The 19,024-nt window shown below is 30.9% G+C and overlaps 9 protein-coding genes across 14 annotated transcripts in view; 3 read left to right on the top strand and 6 right to left on the bottom strand.

The window, feature by feature from the left end:
* Positions 1-683: 683 nt before the first annotated feature.
* On the bottom strand, positions 684-2,220 carry LOC108733391 (Werner Syndrome-like exonuclease). Its single transcript, XM_018464536.2, has 6 exons — positions 2,071-2,220; positions 1,891-2,009; positions 1,610-1,831; positions 1,412-1,553; positions 1,053-1,154; positions 684-1,001 (listed from the first exon to the last, which is right to left on the bottom strand). Exons 1-6 carry the CDS (start codon positions 2,107-2,109, stop codon positions 927-929), a joined length of 699 nt encoding a protein of 232 aa, XP_018320038.2. The 5' UTR covers positions 2,110-2,220; the 3' UTR covers positions 684-926.
* A 114-nt stretch (positions 2,221-2,334) lies between these two features.
* Positions 2,335-3,412, top strand: LOC108733395. Its single transcript, XM_018464541.2, has 3 exons — positions 2,335-2,540; positions 2,758-2,944; positions 3,208-3,412. The coding sequence occupies exons 1-3, from the start codon at positions 2,440-2,442 to the stop codon at positions 3,283-3,285; spliced, it is 366 nt and encodes a 121-aa protein (XP_018320043.1). The 5' UTR covers positions 2,335-2,439; the 3' UTR covers positions 3,286-3,412.
* Positions 3,413-4,000: 588 nt separating this feature from the next.
* LOC108733382 (mannosyl-oligosaccharide glucosidase) lies at positions 4,001-8,115 on the bottom strand. Of its 2 annotated transcripts, none has more exons than XM_018464517.2 (10): positions 7,762-8,115; positions 7,537-7,694; positions 7,307-7,484; positions 7,050-7,221; positions 6,487-6,647; positions 6,161-6,351; positions 5,945-6,100; positions 5,741-5,889; positions 5,515-5,681; positions 4,001-4,994 (listed from the first exon to the last, which is right to left on the bottom strand). In XM_018464517.2, the coding sequence occupies exons 1-10, from the start codon at positions 7,990-7,992 to the stop codon at positions 4,086-4,088; spliced, it is 2,472 nt and encodes an 823-aa protein (XP_018320019.1). In that variant the 5' UTR covers positions 7,993-8,115; the 3' UTR covers positions 4,001-4,085. The 2 variants fall into 2 exon arrangements, with proteins under 2 accessions (XP_018320019.1, XP_018320020.1); XM_018464518.2 differs by having other exon boundaries at positions 7,313-7,484.
* A 17-nt stretch (positions 8,116-8,132) lies between these two features.
* On the bottom strand, positions 8,133-9,735 carry LOC112904161 (KRAB-A domain-containing protein 2-like). Its single transcript, XM_025973547.1, has one exon. The coding sequence runs from the start codon at positions 9,695-9,697 to the stop codon at positions 8,627-8,629; it is 1,071 nt and encodes a 356-aa protein (XP_025829332.1). The 5' UTR covers positions 9,698-9,735; the 3' UTR covers positions 8,133-8,626.
* Positions 9,736-9,950: 215 nt separating this feature from the next.
* LOC108733393 (superoxide dismutase [Cu-Zn]) lies at positions 9,951-10,680 on the bottom strand. The gene is made up of 2 exons (XM_018464539.2): positions 10,440-10,680; positions 9,951-10,380 (listed from the first exon to the last, which is right to left on the bottom strand). Exons 1-2 carry the CDS (start codon positions 10,506-10,508, stop codon positions 9,985-9,987), a joined length of 465 nt encoding a protein of 154 aa, XP_018320041.1. The 5' UTR covers positions 10,509-10,680; the 3' UTR covers positions 9,951-9,984.
* Positions 10,681-11,010: 330 nt separating this feature from the next.
* LOC108733389 (ER membrane protein complex subunit 10) overlaps positions 11,011-19,024 on the top strand; it is an 11,858-nt gene continuing 3,844 nt past the window's right edge. The window contains exons 1-7 of one of the 3 annotated variants that reach the window (XM_018464535.2): positions 11,011-11,171; positions 11,236-11,406; positions 11,477-11,569; positions 11,620-11,804; positions 11,979-12,075; positions 12,145-12,260; positions 14,838-15,044. In XM_018464535.2, the coding sequence (XP_018320037.1) occupies positions 11,121-11,171; positions 11,236-11,406; positions 11,477-11,569; positions 11,620-11,804; positions 11,979-12,075; positions 12,145-12,243 (696 nt within the window). In that variant the 5' untranslated portion in view covers positions 11,011-11,120 and the 3' untranslated portion in view covers positions 12,244-12,260; positions 14,838-15,044. Of the gene's footprint in view, positions 11,172-11,235; positions 11,407-11,476; positions 11,570-11,619; positions 11,805-11,978; positions 12,076-12,144; positions 12,261-13,631; positions 13,841-14,837; positions 15,045-19,024 lie in introns of those variants that run through there. The other 2 variants (XM_018464534.2, XM_025973548.1) reach the window with 2 other exon arrangements.
* LOC108733386 (delta-aminolevulinic acid dehydratase) lies at positions 12,262-14,914 on the bottom strand. 2 transcript variants are annotated; one of them, XM_018464527.1, is made up of 6 exons: positions 14,826-14,914; positions 13,952-14,099; positions 13,588-13,807; positions 13,147-13,379; positions 12,875-13,091; positions 12,262-12,451 (listed from the first exon to the last, which is right to left on the bottom strand). In XM_018464527.1, the coding sequence occupies exons 2-6, from the start codon at positions 14,063-14,065 to the stop codon at positions 12,387-12,389; spliced, it is 849 nt and encodes a 282-aa protein (XP_018320029.1). In that variant the 5' UTR covers positions 14,066-14,099; positions 14,826-14,914; the 3' UTR covers positions 12,262-12,386. The 2 variants fall into 2 exon arrangements, with proteins under 2 accessions (XP_018320029.1, XP_018320028.1); XM_018464526.2 differs by lacking the exon at positions 14,826-14,914 and adding an exon at positions 14,151-14,398.
* LOC108733388 lies at positions 15,457-17,934 on the top strand. Of its 2 annotated transcripts, none has more exons than XM_018464533.2 (2): positions 15,457-15,541; positions 16,697-17,934. In XM_018464533.2, the coding sequence occupies exon 2, from the start codon at positions 16,776-16,778 to the stop codon at positions 17,649-17,651; it is 876 nt and encodes a 291-aa protein (XP_018320035.1). In that variant the 5' UTR covers positions 15,457-15,541; positions 16,697-16,775; the 3' UTR covers positions 17,652-17,934. The 2 variants fall into 2 exon arrangements, with proteins under 2 accessions (XP_018320035.1, XP_018320034.1); XM_018464532.2 differs by lacking the exon at positions 15,457-15,541 and adding an exon at positions 16,521-16,638.
* LOC112903916 (superoxide dismutase [Cu-Zn]-like) lies at positions 18,033-18,831 on the bottom strand. Its single transcript, XM_025973550.1, has 2 exons — positions 18,591-18,831; positions 18,033-18,531 (listed from the first exon to the last, which is right to left on the bottom strand). The coding sequence occupies exons 1-2, from the start codon at positions 18,657-18,659 to the stop codon at positions 18,136-18,138; spliced, it is 465 nt and encodes a 154-aa protein (XP_025829335.1). The 5' UTR covers positions 18,660-18,831; the 3' UTR covers positions 18,033-18,135.

Below are 19,024 nucleotides of genomic sequence, written 5' to 3'. Positions count from 1 at the left end.
CCCAAATTATACTACACAAGTAAATAATCATTTACCAGCAATCCATTGTTACAGTAATTTCTAAAATTGTCTTCATTACTATTTGCTAATTCATCTAAATCATTTCCTGCACAGAAATTTCCCCCTGTGCCATACAAAACTGCAGCTCTCGATTTATTATCATTCTCAAAATTTGTTATTGCTTCAGTCAATAACGCAGCAGTGCTTCTATCAATACAATTACGCTTTTGTGGTCTATTAATTCCTATAACTGTTATATAATCCATATGATCAATGATTATACCTATTAATGAAACAATAAAAAAAAAAACATAAAACTGATAATCACATATAAGTTACTATTATCTTACTCTTTTCCGAAGAACTGTACAAGCAGACATGAAATTGTCTCAAGTTACTTAAATTAAATATATTGCAAAGTTTCTTTATCGAATGCATATTTTAGGATTATTTAATTACAGAAAAGCTAGGTTATATTTAAAGAAAAAGAAAGGTTAATACCGGCTCTTCTTTTTCTAAGTGGCCTTTAAAATTCAAACGCATACAGCCAACTAACTTAATTTAGAAAGGATACGTTCAAAACGTAGTCACTTTTATTAAAAATTAAAAACATGATACAACAAATATTTGCTACTACATCGTTAGCTAATTCTACACTGAATCTACACAAAAAAAACACTGAGACTTCTTAATATCTTTTATTCATCATAAGAATTGAGATTACAAATATAAACGTATTAATCTATAAAAATATATTTAAAATTTCCATAAGAATCATAGTTAAATAATGGTAAATTACTTAGAAAAATGATATTTTATTTTTAAACTTAACTACGTATTACTATGATTATTTAGTTTGCGTTCGAATAATAACAAGCAGTCTTTTTCTGTATTAAATTTCCAGAACTTGTTAGCTTGACCGTGGGCTATTGTATATTTGCCTGTTGTAACAAATTTTCTTTTTCTAGCGTTTTCAAATGTGTATATAATTTTAAAGATACCTAAAATTAAAACAGTTTTAAACGTAGAAAAAGATTGAATTTTTATATTACAAAAGCATCAGTTGCAGCATAAGCTTTCTGTTCTTTGTTTAACGGCACAATATTCCATTTACTGCATCGAATTTTTTTATTCTTGTTTAATCGCATTTCAAACTGCAAAAAACGCATGATTATATACTTACAGCATACCCTAATAAAAGTAGTTGAAAAGAATGAAGTGAAATCAGAAGGAAAGTGAAAGATTATTTGTAAAGTATTTGCTCTCAAATGTGAAGCAATGATCTAAATCAGTGATCTACAAACCATGGTTCGCGAGCAACATGTAGAATGAAAATAAAATAAAGTTCGAATGACAAAGATAGATGATGCTTATGAAGCGAGAAATGGCAATAAAAGTACATTAGTCTTACTAAATAATCTACAAGTCTTTCCATACTCCACCGCTGAGTCACAGGCAAAATATTATTGGCTTGAACACCAGAATCAATACAATTATTTATAAAAGATTCCACATCTAATCCAGGAAAGTCCCTAGCAAGTTTTCTTATATCACTAGAAAAGGACAATCACATAAAAAATATATATAATAAATAAATAATCTACCTTACTTTTTAATGTTAACACCAACAAGTCTAACGTTTTTGCAAGATAATAAACAATTTAAAGATTTAGGAAGAGTTTTGAAGTTTATTACATGCAAAAGATAAACTTTTTCAAAATCTACACATAATTGAATAAGAGCAGTTTTTTCAGATCCAGCCTGAAAAGTAAACCTCCATTCTAAATCAAAACCTATTGGAAATAAATCCGGTTTACTATTAGCTTCTTCTCTGCAAAAATATTTGGCTGTTTAAAACTGTAAAAAACACTTGTCATTGTTTTCTGTTACAGTAATTTATCGCATACAGCTGCACAGTCAATAAAAGTTATACAATATTCAACTTTTCCATTAAAAAATATAGTTGGTTTCTCTTTCTGTTTGGTTTCTTCAAGTAACTTTTTCTTCAACTGAAACAAATGTAATGAACATATATACTTTCGTTTTGTTCGTATTTCTATAATGTTTTACTTCAGCTTCCGCTTTTGCTCGAAGTCTTTTTGTTGCCATTATTATAAATAACACATAAACGTTACTATTACATCACTTTTACATAAAATAAAGGAAAATATAAACAATAAACTAATAACTACATGTAATAACCTCAAACCATAATTCGCGCCTTTTTGTTGTAAGGTTGTAAAATCCTCAGGTCATAGATATCTAAAGTACACCTCATAGATAATAGATATACAAAGGGTACACCTTATTTATGGAATGACACTAACCTAGTTAAAATAGCAAAGTTCGTGATTATTTGCATGTTTATGACAGTACTATAATAATATGCTTTTTTTATAAAATTCTTGTTTGTAATTTAATACTGTGTACAAAATAGTGATGAAGATGAATAAGCAACTGCGAAGTACTTCTACAGATGTATTACAAAAAGTTATGAAAAGTTCAACTGCACAACTTCTTATGGGAGCAGTTGCCGGGTGGTAAGCAAGTTTTTTATTTTAGTCTTCACGATCAAATCGTTATGTTATTCATTGTATTTATTAAGGACATTGGATTTAAGAAAAGAGCGAACCCAAAATGTCACTCAAAATTGAATTTGTTTTACATTAATATATTTACATAGTCTGATTTAAACCTGATACTTTGTTAACTATATGAACAACACCAATCAAATTAAAACGACTATATTTCTTATAGTACCACAGGACAAATAGCAGTGAAAGTTGGCAGACCAATAGCTTTGGGAGCCGGTGTAGGTGTACTGGCTATCCAAATAGCTAGTTACAATGGACTTATAAAAGATGATCTTTTAAAATCAACTACAGATAAGACAAAAGTTTTACAGACTCAGTACCTACAAAAAGTTCCTGCTGTTTTGATTAATGTATGTTTTTTATTTTATTTTAAAGTGATATAAGAACTACTTAGGTTCGTGGTCAGTAATTTAACAATTGCGATTTCCATTAAATGTAGTTTCATATTTGTGCTTGCATAACTGATCTTCATTATAAATTACAGTGTTCCCTACTTAAACAATTATTTAATAGTTACAGGAAGGATAATGTATTCACCATACTTAGTGTGTAAAAGTCTTTAAAAGTAATCTAAAAACAATAAGTTTTAACATTATAGCCTATATTTTTTTAGGTGAGGCAGTTTGCAAGACACAATAAACCCTTTGCATTTGGATTTTTAGGTGGGCTTCTTATTGGAATTTCAACATAAGGGAAATATGTAATTTTACACAGATCTTATTTAAATATCTAGTCATTGATGTACTCATCTTTATTTATTTGCTGTCAATTTTAAATCAACGTGCAAATTTTAAAAATATAATTATCAGTCCACCGGATCAGTTTTTGTAATTATTGTTTAAAAAAGAACATTCAGTAATATCTTGGCATAAAGTTCTTTTGAGGCTAATAAAAATTAATAATAACACTTATCATATATTAATTGTTTATTGCCCGAATCACATATTTACAAATGCTCAAAATAGTTCTAAAAAATAATGAAAAAGACCAGAAGAGAATTGACTAGAATCACAGGCAATCAGACTGAAAGAAGTCTGAAATGGACAATTATATTTGCTATACAATATCGTATTATTGAACAAAATATTTAAAAAATTTAAGGTAACTACGTTATACATGCGAAATTATTAAATGCATATTTTGAAAGAACTTTGATACAATTTTCTTACTAACAACATGCGTCTTTAAGAACTAACCAACTGTGCGATAAATAATTACTATTTTTCTGTGGTTATTTTTCTTTCAAACTATCAAATAACATTGTGCCTTAATAACATGCAAATAACTACATAATTGTAAAAAAATTCCGTTTTTTTTTGTTACAGGCAGGCGGTTTAATTTTATTAATATGTATATATATTATACGTCTTTTTGGAGAAAAGAAGGGGGAGGGGTTGTGTCCTTTATCCATTTTACGAATTCTTTTATTGTTAATATGAAACAACTTTTAATCAATAATTCCCTTCCAGTTTATAGTAATTTAGTCATATTTTAAAAACTCTCTCCCATAAGTAAAACAGTCAATGCTGACCATCCAGTAAATGGTCTACAACCACTTCCTTGTCCAGTCTTATCGCTGTACTGTTCCCATACGTATCCGGTTCCGTAATACTGTTTAATAACGTTATTTATTATATTTTTACGTAATTCTGCGTAAATTTTCTTTGCTTCATTTTGAAACGCACCCTCTTTCTTAGCATAAAAGTTCAGGGCCCTTACTGCCAAAAAATTCACATTAATCCACACCTGGCCTCTCCAATAAGGCGGGTCATGTTCTGTGTTACGTTTCATATACAATGGGGCATTTTTTGCCAATGAGCGTAAACCGTAATTCGACCACAACAGTCCTGGATCTCTTAAATCGTTCATTGTTTTGTTCAGTTTTGGGGAGTTCGGATCGAGTAATTGAAGCAAAAACGGAAACAAACTTACATAACCAAAAGTCGAATCAACTAAGCGATACTCGGGGTTTTTCGTTACTATTCGAATGAGTTCCATGTTTTGAGGAGTTTGGGAACGTGGAGTTGGTTTAGGACGTTTCAAGGCCACTGCATCGGTGTGCAAACCATAATCTGCGTAAATTTGAGCGTAATCAGACCAGTGCAATCGATCTAGTAAATCGTTATCACTCAAATATTCAGCTGTTTGTTCGTATTTAAAGCCGTCGCGTTCAAGTATATATGCCAGTCGGGCCATGCAATCGGCCGCAATGGCTATCCAACTGCGAAGATCTACATGACGTTCGTGTTCAGTAGGATGCGAAGCGCGTGGATAATCGTCGAGACCGGAAGCAAGTGTTTTCGGATTCAATTCACGCTTCGTATCTGGATCGCGGCCTCGCCACCGGTACGTCCCTGGCTCTAAACCGCGTTGTGTTGTGTTAAACCACGAAAACCAAGCCTAAAGGAATTAAAAAAATACAATGCATTAAAATTTCTAAAAAGGGGACATTAATTTTTCCATACTGTATCCATCAATTTTAATTTAAAACTTCCATTCTGTGCGGTAAAGTAAAACATTACATACATTATCTTGTTATTTGTATGCACACTTTGAGACTAGATTTTCTTTATAAATTCAGGCTGAGTATGAAAATGATGTACTTATATGATTTCATGTTTTGAACTTTTGTTAATGTGATTTTATCATCAGGAAGTTGTTTAAAATTTTTAAACGTTTTAAATTCACTTTTCTTAAAATATTTAAATCTTTAAAAGCTCATGACAATTGTAATTTTGTTTATTTTGGGTCAAAAAGGAAATTGTTTTGCATACAACCCATACTACTTATACACAATAAGACCCGTTCTTACATAATAGATCCTATAGAAAGTTTTTACTTCAACAAACATTTGTTTTGTAAGTTAATAATCTGCCGAAATTAATTTGAAACTACGATAAAAACAGAAATATTCTTTTACCTGTAATCTTGGATATAATCTTTCTAATATTTTCAAACGAGTTTCAGTGAGTTGGTCTTCGTATTTATTCAAAATATGATGAAGTGTAAGGAAAAATGTCGGCGGATTGGCGTTTGTGTTCCGTTGGGTAACAAACTCTTCTGGTACTTTTGCTAAAGCTTCAACTCCTATTTATAAAAGTTAAATTTATAAAATAATATGATTTAAAAAAAACAAATGAAACTACCTAATATTTGTTCCCTGGGTATCCAGCCTTCTACATTCATTAAATCGAACCAGTGACATATTATGTCCAGTTCTATATCTAAATCCCAAGTTGCAATAAGTAATCCATGGAATCCTTCATCCCAAAGGAAACCTCTTGGGAAAAAGCTCCTGCAAAAAAATAATCTTTTACCTTCCTTTTTTGTACAAATAAATAATTGCTTACCTTGATGGTACAGCAGTATAAAGAGGAGCTCTCCAATATGGCACAGGTTCTCTTGTGTAAGTGCTTTTAACTCTAGAACTACCATAAAAGTACCCAATGCCTCCAATCATGTTGCTTAAAGCAGCCTGGGCAAAATTAATTTCCTTTGGACCATATCTTAAAAAAAAAAGGAAAAGTAAATATTAATTCTTTTTTCAAGAAAAAAAAATTAATAACCCTTTTTCTTTCAAATGAAAGGTGTCGTCAAATCTTTGAGCAAAACGCGATGTATGCCAACGTAGCATGTCCGTGTATGTATCACCCACCAAGGTATTCTGCCTGGTACCAAAACTCCCTGACTCAAATACCACATCAAGAGCAAACGGAACTTTGGCAGTTATTTGAGTTGCAATGAAATTTGGCTGTGGCTGAAACAAGAAAATCGTTATATTAAAAATTGTAGAGGTTTTACTATAACAGTGGAACAAAAAACGATATGCATATTCGTATGCCTTAAAATAAAAATAGTTTACAAGTCACAAAAGAAACAATTTGAACTCTACCTTTACTCCTCCAGCAGAAGAAAGTAATTCTCCTGCCAAAACAACCTTTTTAGGTGAGTTAGGGTTCTCTTGTGCTAACCGAAGAGAAGAAATCACAGTTTCTTTAAGCAAGTGCAGTCCAGGTGCTACAGTGCTTAAATAAGATTCATGTTCAACAGCACCTTAGAATAGAAACGACAAAAACTATATATTAAAACATCAAAATAAGTTACCTTCTTTGTAAATACATAATAATTACACCTAATATTAACCCTAAATATGAAACTGTTTCAGCTCAATATAATAACAATAAGTTCAATTTTATGTATTGTGCATATACCTCTGCATTCCATACAAACACTATTTCATGATTTGATATTAATAAGTATCCATCGTATACCCTTATTTTAAAAATGGTATTTCAAATCAGTACGGTACATACTGACAACTTTATATTAAGTACCTGTGTAAATTTCATATTATTTTGCTCATAAAAATCAGTAGTACTTTTTACAAAAAAAAAAATAATAAACATATTACATAATACAAAAGTTAATGTTTGCTGAAATTGTTAGAAAACTTACCTGTATAATTAAACATTTTTATTGAAAATTCACCCAGGCTCACAGTTTCTCCTTTAACTCCTGTTAATCTGCTACCACTGTTACTTGGAGTAATACTGCCTTTAGTGTTTTCATCTAAAGCAGTATACCACAGTAAAGAAACTTCTTCCCCTTTGAACTGTTCTTCCCCTGACTAAATTGTATAAACACATTTTTAGTAAATATTAGAAGGTACATCATGGTAAAGTATTGGTTGCTATAAGCTAAACTGTATTGACCTTTACATCAACTGAAATTCTAGCAGTCCAATCACCTCCATGTGATCCCCCAAGACTTTTAATAAAAGACGTTGTTAAAACAAATGGTCCATCCACAATTTCTTGCATACCAAAACTGGTGCCATCATGTTGTAACCAACCATATTTTTCTAAATTGTCTCCTTGTTCACACCAATGTCTGAAATTTTGCATTTTTAAAAGTAATATTTTAGATTCCTTTTTTAAAATACCTAATTCCATCACCACCAGGCCTTAACCGTTTAGGAAAATACCACATCAGTCCTGTGACAAGTGAATATGGATCTCTAGTTTTTAAACCGAAGTATACACCTGGTCTATAGGATCCCCAAAATCTTTCTGGTATATCTAAACCACTCCTTACTACCATCTAGGATAAAACCATAAAGATTTTAGTGAATAAGCAAATTGCATAGTAGTTATGATAGTTACAATACCTTTCTATCGTCAAATGGTGTATTTACTCTGGTTTCTAAGTAGCCTCTGTAACCTACTCCTACAGCTATTGATAGGCAAATAAAACCTATGAGGTGTTTCCAAAATGCTAAAATATTCACCTTGTTACTTTCTTTCGGTGAAACACTACTACTACTGCTACTGCTATTAGGACTTTTATCAGATTTGTTAACAGATGGACCATTAATTTGACCTCTTCGTTGACGAGCCATAATTGTTAATTATTTTCAATTTATTTAAAATTAAGTAAGCATAAGCAAATTTTCATTTAAAACTTATTTTTAATTAAATTACCACAACACTTCAAAAATGGTGAACTTGAAGTACTTTATAGGTTATAATCATTAAAAAAATTACATCTATAAGGTAAGATGGTCTTGACACCCATACAATTTAATCCCTACAGAGAGCATACGGTTAGCATACAAAAATAAATAACAATTCTTATAATGAACTAACATCCATTGACAAATATTAAAAATCTGAATAAATACAATCCTATATACAAAAAAATCACCCCAAAATTGAATTTGGTCCTTAAAATTTTAATAACATCTACAAGGGTATATAATATATCCCCTTAATGAGAATTTATGTATACATGTTAGTAAATCAGAAATAACAAGCATGTTAAAAAGAAATAAGTTGGAAGTTTACATTTTTTGGAACTAATTTAATACTCCTTCGTAAGTGAAAAGCCTTCTTAAAGCTTCAACTCACTATAATAACATCATAACAAAATCGCAAATGATTTTAATTACTAATACAACAAAAATTTATTTTTTCTGCTTTTACACTCTACATAATATGTTGCAACCTGATTATAAATTTAAATGGCTATCTGCTTTATGAATCTACACTGTTCTCTAATGTAGATTTAGGATCACATCCAAATACAGCGCGATAAGGTGATCTTCCTATGATTCTGTGATATGATGTATTCTTCTGGTATTGTACAAAATAGCATCCAATAGACCAACTTGTAGAATCATTAGCAACCATCCATATGCGGAGCATATTCTCTACATCTTGGTTATTGCGTTCCATGCAACTCTGGGTCTCTGGGTGTCGGGGGCTTGCATGTATAGTTTTGCAATCTGGCCACATTTTCATGATCTTTTCCAGAATTTCAACAGTAAACTCCCCACCACTGTCACTTTGCAAAACAGTTGGTGCACCAAAAGTTAAAAAAATTTTCACTAATTCTGAAGCAACTTCAGATGCCTCTTTACTTCGGAGTGGCCGAAGCTGAAGAAATTTGGTGGTGTGATCTTGGTAACTTAATAACCACTTGTATTCCCCGTCTGGCGCTGTCTGAAAATCTATTAAATCAACTTGACCACGAACGTTAAAACCTGTTAAACTTGTAAGCTTCATAAATGCATTTTTCCTTGGTATGTGGGTTTTCCTTTTGCAGATTGAGCATAAGGCAACGAATATTTCAACGGCTTTTTTTTGTATGTAGAGTCCTCTATTTTTTATACTGTACAGCATTTTATCACGACCTCCGTGCCCACTTTCTTTATGAATTTCTAATAAAAAGTCATAGTACTTCTCTATAGGTATCACACGAACAGTGGGGTCATCAGGAGTACTTTTTTTTAAAATCAGATAATCTTCATCGTCAATACTAATTAAATCGCATCTTTTGCCCCAGTAATATTGCGGAGGTGTCCGTCGAATACCCAATTCGATGGCAGTCTTGGCAGTTTTAAGATGTGATATAACCTCTACAACCCGTGCAATTGTCCATGGCTTTTGGCGTCCACCTTGAGAGTCATAGAAATCTTTTAGTTGTTGATCAAATTTTTCTTTCAATTCGCTGTCTTCACATGTATTTTCTGCATTTGCACTTGTAAAACAGTTGTCATATTCAGTTTGCATTGGCACTGACACAAATTCAGTCTTCAACGCCATTGTTGTTGTTATTTTGATTTTATCTGCAGAGCCACTAACCGCTAGCGGTAAAATTAGGAAGTAAAAGTAATAAAACTCATAGAACGCCGTGCTGGACTTCCCCTATTTAGCGTTACGTAATATGTGGAAAGCCCCTTACATAATTATGTAGAATGAATCAGACCACTTATTCTACNTTTTGATTACATTACATTTACTCAATCATATTCAGATTTGTAAATTTATAAACTAAGCAACCTGTATTAATATTTTTCCCAAACAAAAAAAAAACAAAATAATTGGAATGATTAGAGTTTAGCCAAACCGATAACCCCACAAGCTAATCTAGCTCCGGCATTACCTGTTGTTTTACTTAATTCATGCCCACCTACTCCTAAGTCGTCAGGGTCGGCATGAACAACCAAAGTACGACCAATAATATTATGTTCGCCAGAAAGTGATATTAATTTGTCAGTTATATTTACTTTTGCGCTACCCATGTCGCCGGCTTCTACGTTTCCAAGATCGCCAACGTGTCTCACGTCTGCATCAGGAGCTCCATGATCTTTGTTATGCGGATTGAAATGAGCACCGGCTGAAATACAGCCGTTGGTGTTGTCACCAAATTCGTGCACATGAAATCCGTGGAGTCCTTTCGTCAACCCGGTAATTTCACCGGTCACCTTTACGGGTGCTTTGGAGTCCTAAGTAAGTTTACACAATACGATAAAAATAAACTTAAACAAAATACTATAAAGTTTACCGCTTGTTCGAAGAAGACTGTCCCTTTGACAACTTCGCCATTTAGAACGCAAACCGCTTTCGCTACCATTTTTCCTTAGGATAATGAGGATTTAGTAATGGAAATAAAAACCTAAGCTTATATTTACTCTTGAAGATGACCAAGCAGTTTGCTTATTAAACTGAATCAAATTTTTAATTATTCTAGAAAAATAAAAACAGTAGTAGGGATTTATGCACACTGCACGACAGTAAATAATGGTAAATAATCACCTTGGCCCTTGGCCCAGTACTTATTATTATTCTATTATCACTCATAGAGACATGAGTTAACATATTAGAAATTAAGATGGTACATGTATCTTATATAATTATTTCATATGCTCTATTCCCAAAAATATTATTGCGTAATTTTCAAAAAATTCATCAAATAGAACTGTTTAATAAAATTCGTCCTATAATTCTTCTACAGGAGCTAGGACCGGGACGAGAAACACAATCGACCATTTTTCTATGCAACGTGTAGTTTAATCTATGATAAGTTTTAAGTTAAGTTAGTCTATCTATGTTTATCCGTAATGAATAAAATATTGTCTATGGTCTGTATCAATTAAGTATCAATATGCTATCAATTCTAACCAACTAGGCATGAAATAAACAGTTACATATTTTTTGAAAATTTCGTAAAAAAGAATCATACGAAATGTACAATACCGTTTTTTTAACATTATTAACCTTTAACGTTGTCTATTCGGTAGGTTGTAAAGTTTTTTTAATTATGTACATATTGTTTGAAAACTTAAAATTTATTTTATTAGAGTAATTTAGAATATGATGGATGGGCAACATTAACCCTTCAACATGCTTTAGAAGATGTTGCGAATCCTGTTTATACAGATAGGGGAAATATATCCATTCTAAGCCTTAGAACTGGCTCTCATAATATTAATCAGGAACCATTAAGCCCTTCAGACATAACAAAAATTAAGGTAAACAATGAAAATAGTTAAGTTACCATAATTAATTCAAAGTAACAGAACTAAATTATGTTTTAATTAGGAACTATCAGCAAGTAATAAATTCTATCAATTAAAGTCCACTGTACTGGCAGCTGATGGAACAGTTACAATCTTTTATTCCTCTGTGAAAGCAGTAAGTAAATGGAAAATTATGTGAACTTGGCATTTTAATAGTACTTTTAGTGCATGTTAGCTGAGTCAGAGCTCAATGACATTTTGTCAGTCTCTTTGGATTATGTAGGACGAATTATTGCTGTTACTTTAGCAGTAGCTTCTACTACAACATGTGAAGGGGCAGTTGTTCCGAGCAGCAATTTAAAAGAATTTAGAACAACTGTTTTTGTGAGATACACTGATATTGGCCCAAGGTAATTTTTTGTTGATTTTAAATCTTGTCCACAAATGACAATTTCTCACCTAACAAATATTTATTTGATTGTTTTTTATATGTACCGGTTATAATTGTTTACCTTTGTGAAGTAATTTTTCCCTATATTCATTAACATTTAAGCAATATTAATTTTTAATAATTATTATTTTAGCCCTGATACTGCTTCTTATATTCAAAAATTAGAAAGAGAAAGAGAAGCAAAGGAAAAAGGTGAACTTAAGGACAACAGGTCATTTTTGGCAAAATATGTAAGTTTATTTTGCTTTTCTTTTTTGGGTTTATGAATTCGAGAAATAAGATTTTATTTTTTATTGTAGTGGATGTACATCCTTCCTGTAGTTATTATAATGGTTTTATCGTCTGCCACAAATCCAGATGCTGCAGCTGGAGGAGGTGGGAATGGTGGAGGTCGTTAAATGTTTATAAAAAACAAGTTAGTTTCTTTTTGTTTTAATTTTTATTAATATTTATGAAATCCAAAGAAATTCTATTTCCATTTATCAAAACCTGCTCCCAATAATATAATAATAACGACAACGTAAATACAGAGAGAGGGTATTTATTTTTGAGTTTCAAGCCATTCCAAAATTAATGGGGTAAAATATGTTATTATCACATCTGCTCCTATAAAAAAATTAATGTTTTTGGGTCTATCATAAAACAATTAAAAATTATTAATCGTAAAACTTTTACCTTTGACAATTACCACTTTCGGCGAAATTAATATTTGCATAATATACACGAATTCTATGTTAACTTTGATTTCAAATGTTAGATACTTTTCACATTTAACACTACACTTAAAATGAAGGTTTTGAACAAAAACATAGCATTTCTGTATGCATTCAATTTACTATTAAGAGAATTCTTGACCAAAAAATGCGAAAAAAGTAAATGTCAATTTAAGAATACGATATCACTGACGAATTGTAAAATTACTCTGTGATTTTCGAAACGTGGGAAGTTTAATGCAAAAAATTGTTTTGATTGACTGCCATAAACAGGGGTATAAAATGTTTTGTATATAAGTAGGTAAATAAAAATTACCTGCACGGCGCATAGATATCAGTATCTCATTTAAACTGTTTTGTAAATCAAAGGCTCCAGCCTTGGCAGCATGATAAATCATGGCATATTCTCCAGAAACTTGATACACAAATAACGGATATTCGGGATGTGCGTCCTTCACTTGTCTTAAAATGTCTAAATAAGCTAACCCAGGTTTGACCATTAACATATCTGCCCCTTCCTCCACGTCTCTATCCTGTGAAAAATATTGCACTTAATTAGTTTGATAGTAACATTTAAAAAGAGCGTACAGCAGCTCTAACTGCCAATCCAGAGCTTCCTGCAGGTAATTGGTAGCATTTTCTGTCCCCAAACGAAGGAGCAGATTTTGCAGCGTCCCGAAAAGGACCGTAAAATACAGATGCAAATTTAGCAGCGTATGATAAGACTGCCACTTTATTTTCTAATTTATTTTTAATAAGTATGTCTTTGATTGCTGCTATTCTACCATCCATCATATCTGAAGGAGCCACAATGTGAGCACCTACAAATTTATATTTTTTAATAAGCTTAAATTTAAGGACAGAACTAAATATAAAAAACCTAATTCATGTATAACATTTAAAATACCTCACTTAATAGTAAATTTCAGTAGATGGCGATAAATTTAAGAAATACATACAGAAATCACATTCAGTATATATCATTTTGTTTTATAATTTGCAATATATTTTCTTTTTAATTATTAATACCTGCTTGTGCATAAGAAAGTGCAACTTCAGCTATTCGTTTTAAGCTTGCAGAATTATCAATAGATCCATCACTATTAAGGATCCCACAATGTCCATGCAGTGTGTAAGCACAAAGGCAAACATCACAAGCTATTGTTAAATTAGGAAACCAAGATTTAATCTTTGGTATTGCTTTTATAACTGGATTATCTTTGCTATTTGCATTAGTAGCTACTTCATCCTTTAATAAAATATACATACAAGTTAAACAAGCTATTTGTCTTTAAAATAGCGTTTTATTTAAATTAGCAATTCTAAATATCTACTACCTACACCAAGTAATGTATTGATACTTATACATTTCTTTTATACTAAGCAATTTTACCTTTGTTAAGGTTTCCGTTACACCAAAAAGTAACACTGACTTTAAACCCCATTTAACAGGCAAATCAAGGTGTTTCTTTAAATGATTTATCCCGTATCTTGAAATACCGGGCATACTCGGGATCTCTTGTATTTCATCGTCATTTTCTCTGAAAATAAAACTATTTTTAAGGGCTTAAAATATGACATAACCTACATACATTATAAATAAGGGGTACATAAGATTTTTACAAGTCACTTCCGCATTCAAACTATTCCAGTCACGTAAAGTTTGATTAAAAATGCCACCGTGAAGGCGATGCTTCTTACAAATTGTATCACACATTTTAACAATATTCAATTCGCTTATTGAAACGTATTTGCAGTTTGTTTATAATTTAACTTATAAACTACAATGTGGAAACTGAACCGTTGTTACCAGTTGTTACCCAAAAACTATTAATAAGATGCTGTTAAGGTAAATGTAGCGTTAAAAAAATATTTTTAGATTTTTCAATTAATAATTGGTTATAAAGATAAGATGTGATATAGGTACATTACATTAATTCATACGTAAATTGCTCTCGAAATCTACAAAAAAATGTAATCTTTGATGTACTTACTTTTGATTTGTTTTATTGTATTTATATTTATTATTAGGAAATTCAATTTAGCTTTTTTCATAGGCTTTTTTTATAAAGCATATACTATTGTCATCGTCCTATATATGTAGCACTGGAGAATGATATATATATAGATAATAGATATATATAGGGTGATAATATACAACATTTCAGAGGTATAGATAGTTTAGAATCTCATGAACCTTAGCCTTGAGTTTCCAGTGATAGGAACCCCATTATTTATTTTTCTCTTATTAAAACATTGACTCTTACCACTTTTTATAGTTTATCTGAAGCTTCATCCCTGGGCGTATAGCGGGCACATCATCATTCCTAATTTATTTAAAATTATTACACTAATTTGATATGTGGTGCAAGTGAACCAGTTATACTGGGACTTGCTCTTCTTCGTCTTTAACGGTTCCCTCAACTTTTCACTTTTACTTAAAAAATAAATATCAAAGACAAATCATACTAAGAAGTTGAAAACAATACAATTATGTTTGTAAAATTTTATTGTCAACACATGATAAATAATATACTGTTTCCAAAATGCCAAAATATTCACCTTGTTACTTTCTTTCGGTGAAACACTACTACTACTGCTACTGCTATTAGGACTAAAATATTTAAATCTTTAAAAGCTCATGACAATTGTAATTTTGTTTATTTTGGGTCAAAAAGGAAATTGTTTTGCATACAACCCATACTACTTAAGTAAGCATAAGCAAATTTTCATTTAAAACTTATTTTTAATTAAATTACCACAACACTTCAAAAATGGTGAACTTGAAGTACTTTATAGGTTATAATCATAGTTGTTAAATAAGATCCACAGAATATTATATAATATATCCAAGAATGCAAAATAAAAAGAATATCTATGATAAAAAAGAAAGTGCACGTAAAGTGTAATATTTGAACAATATATTTCAATCTAATATTTCTAGTAGTGTTTACACTCTACGTTTTTCAAATGTTACTTAGGGGTAAGTTTCTTTTATTTAGTTTAAGCAAGACTCCTAGATATCCGGTGATATATGCTCTATGACTTCAATTTTCTTTTTACTTTATTACTTTGCTAACAAATTTTGAATTTGTAAATGAAATTATTAAAATAAAGTAGGTACATAAATAATAAACATGGAAAACGTTAAAATACCATAAACATATTTCATTTAATTTTTTTTACATGAATCATTACTTAACATTTAACAGTTTTGTACATTTAAAACAAATCAAGTAAGGGCATATCAGAATCATCAAAAGCTACATATTCTGTTTGATTTTCTACATTTGATGTTACATTACAATTACTCAAATCTAGTTCTTTGAGTATTTCATCATAAACTGCTGATAATTCATCTGACCGAGCTGCATCACTATTTGCGTGCAAGCTGTCATTACATATAGTATCTAACCACTCCATATTATCAGTTGTATCCCTTTCAGTCTCTTTAAAATCTGAGGCTTGGTTCTTTTGATTAAGAATATTATCTAAATCTCTAGCCACAAATATCCAGTTGTGTCCCTCAGGATAAGAACAAGTTTTTATTTCACATAGATACACTGCTGTATTTAAATCAATTTGACGAAGAACCAAATTTGAACTACATGTCGGGCATTTCTGTAAAAGAAGTTTATTTACAATTTTGTTTTTTTTTTTTGGATTTTATAACTAACCATTTTTGCATGTGTTCACCTTTGTATGTAAAATTGTCATTACTGATAAACTTTTACTCCTGAAATGTTTTTTAGCGAATAAAGTACAAAATTCAATGATGTAAATTAAAGATTATTCTAAAACAGTTTTATGCACTTACTATTCGCTATTTCTTCACTACAATAAGTAAAACTGCGGCTCGACGTCGTGTAAAAGCTAGGTTAAAAGTTCGTTGTTGATAAACAGTTTTTGTTGACACCTTGTGTATAATTGACGTCATTGACGTTTTATTAATTATGTACGGTTATGTATATTATATGTTTTTATTAATATTTGTGGAATCATAAAAAATTACAATTATATTATTGATATTTTCTACGGCTGTTAATAGTATAATCTCACAACTTTAAAGGAAATATAAACGTATGATTAATAAGCGACACATCATTTTTAGCTTCTATTTACTTAGTTGAACTTTTAGATAACTTGGCTGCAGGTGTTTTAAAAAGAAGTGAGCGTACTAGTCGCTTCATTAATTTTATACAATTCAGTTATGAAAAATGGCCGTGGTAGGCAGTGCATTCGGATTTGAAGACTATAAGTATGTGAATAAAAATCTTCAGAATTTTGTTGAACAAATGCTGAAAGGTCGACTATTTATGGGTATCTACACTGAACAAAGATATGTACTACCCCTAAATTCTTATCGTCATGTTGTTAGTATTCCATCAACAGAGAAAGAACTTATTGAAGATTTAAGTGTAGTTTTAAGAAAACTTCAGAAAAGTTGCCCTTCAGATACTTGGATAGGTATAACTACCTCTGAAGTAGTTGGTGCCCCATCACACCATTGTGTTTGGGTTGAACTTCCACAAAATGTTTTTGGATCTTATTGGTTTAAAATTCGAGGAGTTAATTTTACTAAAAATGAGGTTTCTTTAAAATTAAAAACAGTACGTATTATTGAATCAACAATAACAAATCCTCCTAGATCAGAACTAGAAAGCCCTGTGAAGACATCCACTTCAGAAGAGTTGTCTTGGAATTCATTTCATGATAATTTAAATAAGTCGTTAAATACCATAAAAATATCCTTTTTACAGAATTCGGACATTTTTTTCAAGGAAGTTGCAACATTTTCAAATTTTGTAAATATAATGAAATTTTTAGCAGTTCTTCTGATTACTGTGGCAACTTGCTCAGTAAATTTATCGAAATTCTTATGTGATTTTCTGTTGAAACTTATTCATGAACTTTCCCATTTTTTGCAAGTGTCAACACCTATTTTAATAACAATTATCAATACTTTAGGTAAAATAGTAGGGGGCTTTTATTTGTTAATTGCTATGATGTGGAGGGATTTTTGGGGCACACCACCACCTCCAAGAACAAATCAATACTTGTACAGAAAACCTCTTGCATTATCTTACAGATAATAAGACTTAGTATGTATATAAGGTATTAGTTACAGGGGTAAAAGGTCAAGTACTGTATTAATATTAAAAAAATGTAAATTGCTTTAATATTAATGTGATTTTTGTTGTGGCAACTATTTTTTAATGTGATTTTTTTAAATGAAAATCTTAGTAAACCATAATTAAATTATTTAAATTTGATATTATTTATGTTATGAGTGTTACTACAAGGATTAATTGAGAGTCTAGATTGTACTAACCAAGACAAATAAAAATATTGATAAAAATCTTATCAACACTTCAATTTTGTCTTTTACCTACTTATAATAAAAATAATCAACATTACTTAAAAATATAAACTAAAATATGAACTACTAAACATTTATTAATCTTTTTTTGATTACATTACATTTACTCAATCATATTCAGATTTGTAAATTTATAAACTAAGCAACCTGTATTAATATTTTTCCCAAACAAAAAAAAAACAAAATAATTGGAATGATTAGAGTTTAGCCAAACCGATAACCCCACAAGCTAATCTAGCTCCGGCATTACCTGTTGTTTTACTTAATTCATGCCCACCTACTCCTAAGTCGTCAGGGTCGGCATGAACAACCAAAGTACGACCAATAATATTATGTTCGCCAGAAAGTGATATTAATTTGTCAGTTATATTTACTTTTGCGCTACCCATGTCGCCGGCTTCTACGTTTCCAAGATCGCCAACGTGTCTCACGTCTGCATCAGGAGCTCCATGATCTTTGTTATGCGGATTGAAATGAGCACCGGCTGAAATACAGCCGTTGGTGTTGTCACCAAATTCGTGCACATGAAATCCGTGGAGTCCTTTCGTCAACCCGGTAATTTCACCGGTCACCTTTACGGGTGCTTTGGAGTCCTAAGTAAGTTTACACAATACGATAAAAATAAACTTAAACAAAATACTATAAAGTTTACCGCTTGTTCGAAGAAGACTGTCCCTTTGACAACTTCGCCATTTAGAACGCAAACCGCTTTCGCTACCATTTTTCCTTAGGATAATGAGGATTTAGTAATGGAAATAAAAACCTAAGCTTATATTTACTCTTGAAGATGACCAAGCAGTTTGCTTATTAAACTGAATCAAATTTTTAATTATTCTAGAAAAATAAAAACAGTAGTAGGGATTTATGCACACTGCACGACAGTAAATAATGGTAAATAATCACCTTGGCCCTTGGCCCAGTACTTATTATTATTCTATTATCACTCATAGAGACATGAGTTAACATATTAGAAATTAAGATGGTACATGTATCTTATATAATTATTTCATATGCTCTATTCCCAAAAATATTATTGCGTAATTTTCAAAAAATTCATCAAATAGAACTGTTTAATAAAATTCGTCC

This window comes from Agrilus planipennis, unplaced genomic scaffold, assembly GCF_000699045.2.
Source record: "Agrilus planipennis isolate EAB-ADULT unplaced genomic scaffold, Apla_2.0 scaffold49, whole genome shotgun sequence".
NCBI lineage: Eukaryota > Metazoa > Arthropoda > Insecta > Coleoptera > Buprestidae > Agrilus > Agrilus planipennis.
Note: the sequence above shows the minus strand (reverse complement) of the source record. Positions and strands in the feature narration are given on the sequence as shown.

Excerpts from the sequence above, each read along its gene's own strand:
- LOC108733382 (XM_018464517.2), bottom strand. The coding sequence starts at position 7,992 with ATGGCTCGTCAACGAAGAGGTCAAATTAATGGTCCATCTGTTAACAAA. Across the intron at positions 6,648-7,049 it reads AAAAATGTTTAATTATACAG|GTGCTGTTGAACATGAATCT; the intron begins GTAAGTTTTCTA and ends TTCTATTCTAAG. Across the intron at positions 6,352-6,486 it reads CTTCTGCTGGAGGAGTAAAG|CCACAGCCAAATTTCATTGC; the intron begins GTAGAGTTCAAA and ends TTCTTGTTTCAG.
- LOC108733391 (XM_018464536.2), bottom strand. The coding sequence starts at position 2,109 with ATGGCAACAAAAAGACTTCGAGCAAAAGCGGAAGCTGAA. Across the intron at positions 1,554-1,609 it reads GTTGGTGTTAACATTAAAAA|TGATATAAGAAAACTTGCTA; the intron begins GTAAGGTAGATT and ends GTCCTTTTCTAG. Across the intron at positions 1,002-1,052 it reads ATGCTGCAACTGATGCTTTT|GTATCTTTAAAATTATATAC; the intron begins GTAATATAAAAA and ends TTTTAATTTTAG.
- LOC112904161 (XM_025973547.1), bottom strand. The coding sequence starts at position 9,697 with ATGGCGTTGAAGACTGAATTTGTGTCAGTGCCAATGCAAACTGAATAT.
- LOC108733386 (XM_018464526.2), bottom strand. The coding sequence starts at position 14,275 with ATGTGTGATACAATTTGTAAGAAGCATCGCCTTCACGGTGGCATTTTT. Across the intron at positions 14,100-14,150 it reads ATGTACCCCTTATTTATAAT|AGAAAATGACGATGAAATAC; the intron begins GTATGTAGGTTA and ends TTTTATTTTCAG. Across the intron at positions 13,380-13,587 it reads ACTTTCTTATGCACAAGCAG|GTGCTCACATTGTGGCTCCT; the intron begins GTATTAATAATT and ends ATAAATTTGTAG.
- LOC108733388 (XM_018464533.2), top strand. The coding sequence starts at position 16,776 with ATGGCCGTGGTAGGCAGTGCATTCGGATTTGAAGACTATAAGTATGTG.
- LOC108733393 (XM_018464539.2), bottom strand. The coding sequence starts at position 10,508 with ATGGTAGCGAAAGCGGTTTGCGTTCTAAATGGCGAAGTTGTCAAAGGG. Across the intron at positions 10,381-10,439 it reads CAGTCTTCTTCGAACAAGCG|GACTCCAAAGCACCCGTAAA; the intron begins GTAAACTTTATA and ends AAACTTACTTAG.
- LOC108733395 (XM_018464541.2), top strand. The coding sequence starts at position 2,440 with ATGAAGATGAATAAGCAACTGCGAAGTACTTCTACAGATGTATTACAA. Across the intron at positions 2,541-2,757 it reads ATGGGAGCAGTTGCCGGGTG|TACCACAGGACAAATAGCAG; the intron begins GTAAGCAAGTTT and ends TATTTCTTATAG. Across the intron at positions 2,945-3,207 it reads TTCCTGCTGTTTTGATTAAT|GTGAGGCAGTTTGCAAGACA; the intron begins GTATGTTTTTTA and ends ATATTTTTTTAG.
- LOC112903916 (XM_025973550.1), bottom strand. The coding sequence starts at position 18,659 with ATGGTAGCGAAAGCGGTTTGCGTTCTAAATGGCGAAGTTGTCAAAGGG. Across the intron at positions 18,532-18,590 it reads CAGTCTTCTTCGAACAAGCG|GACTCCAAAGCACCCGTAAA; the intron begins GTAAACTTTATA and ends AAACTTACTTAG.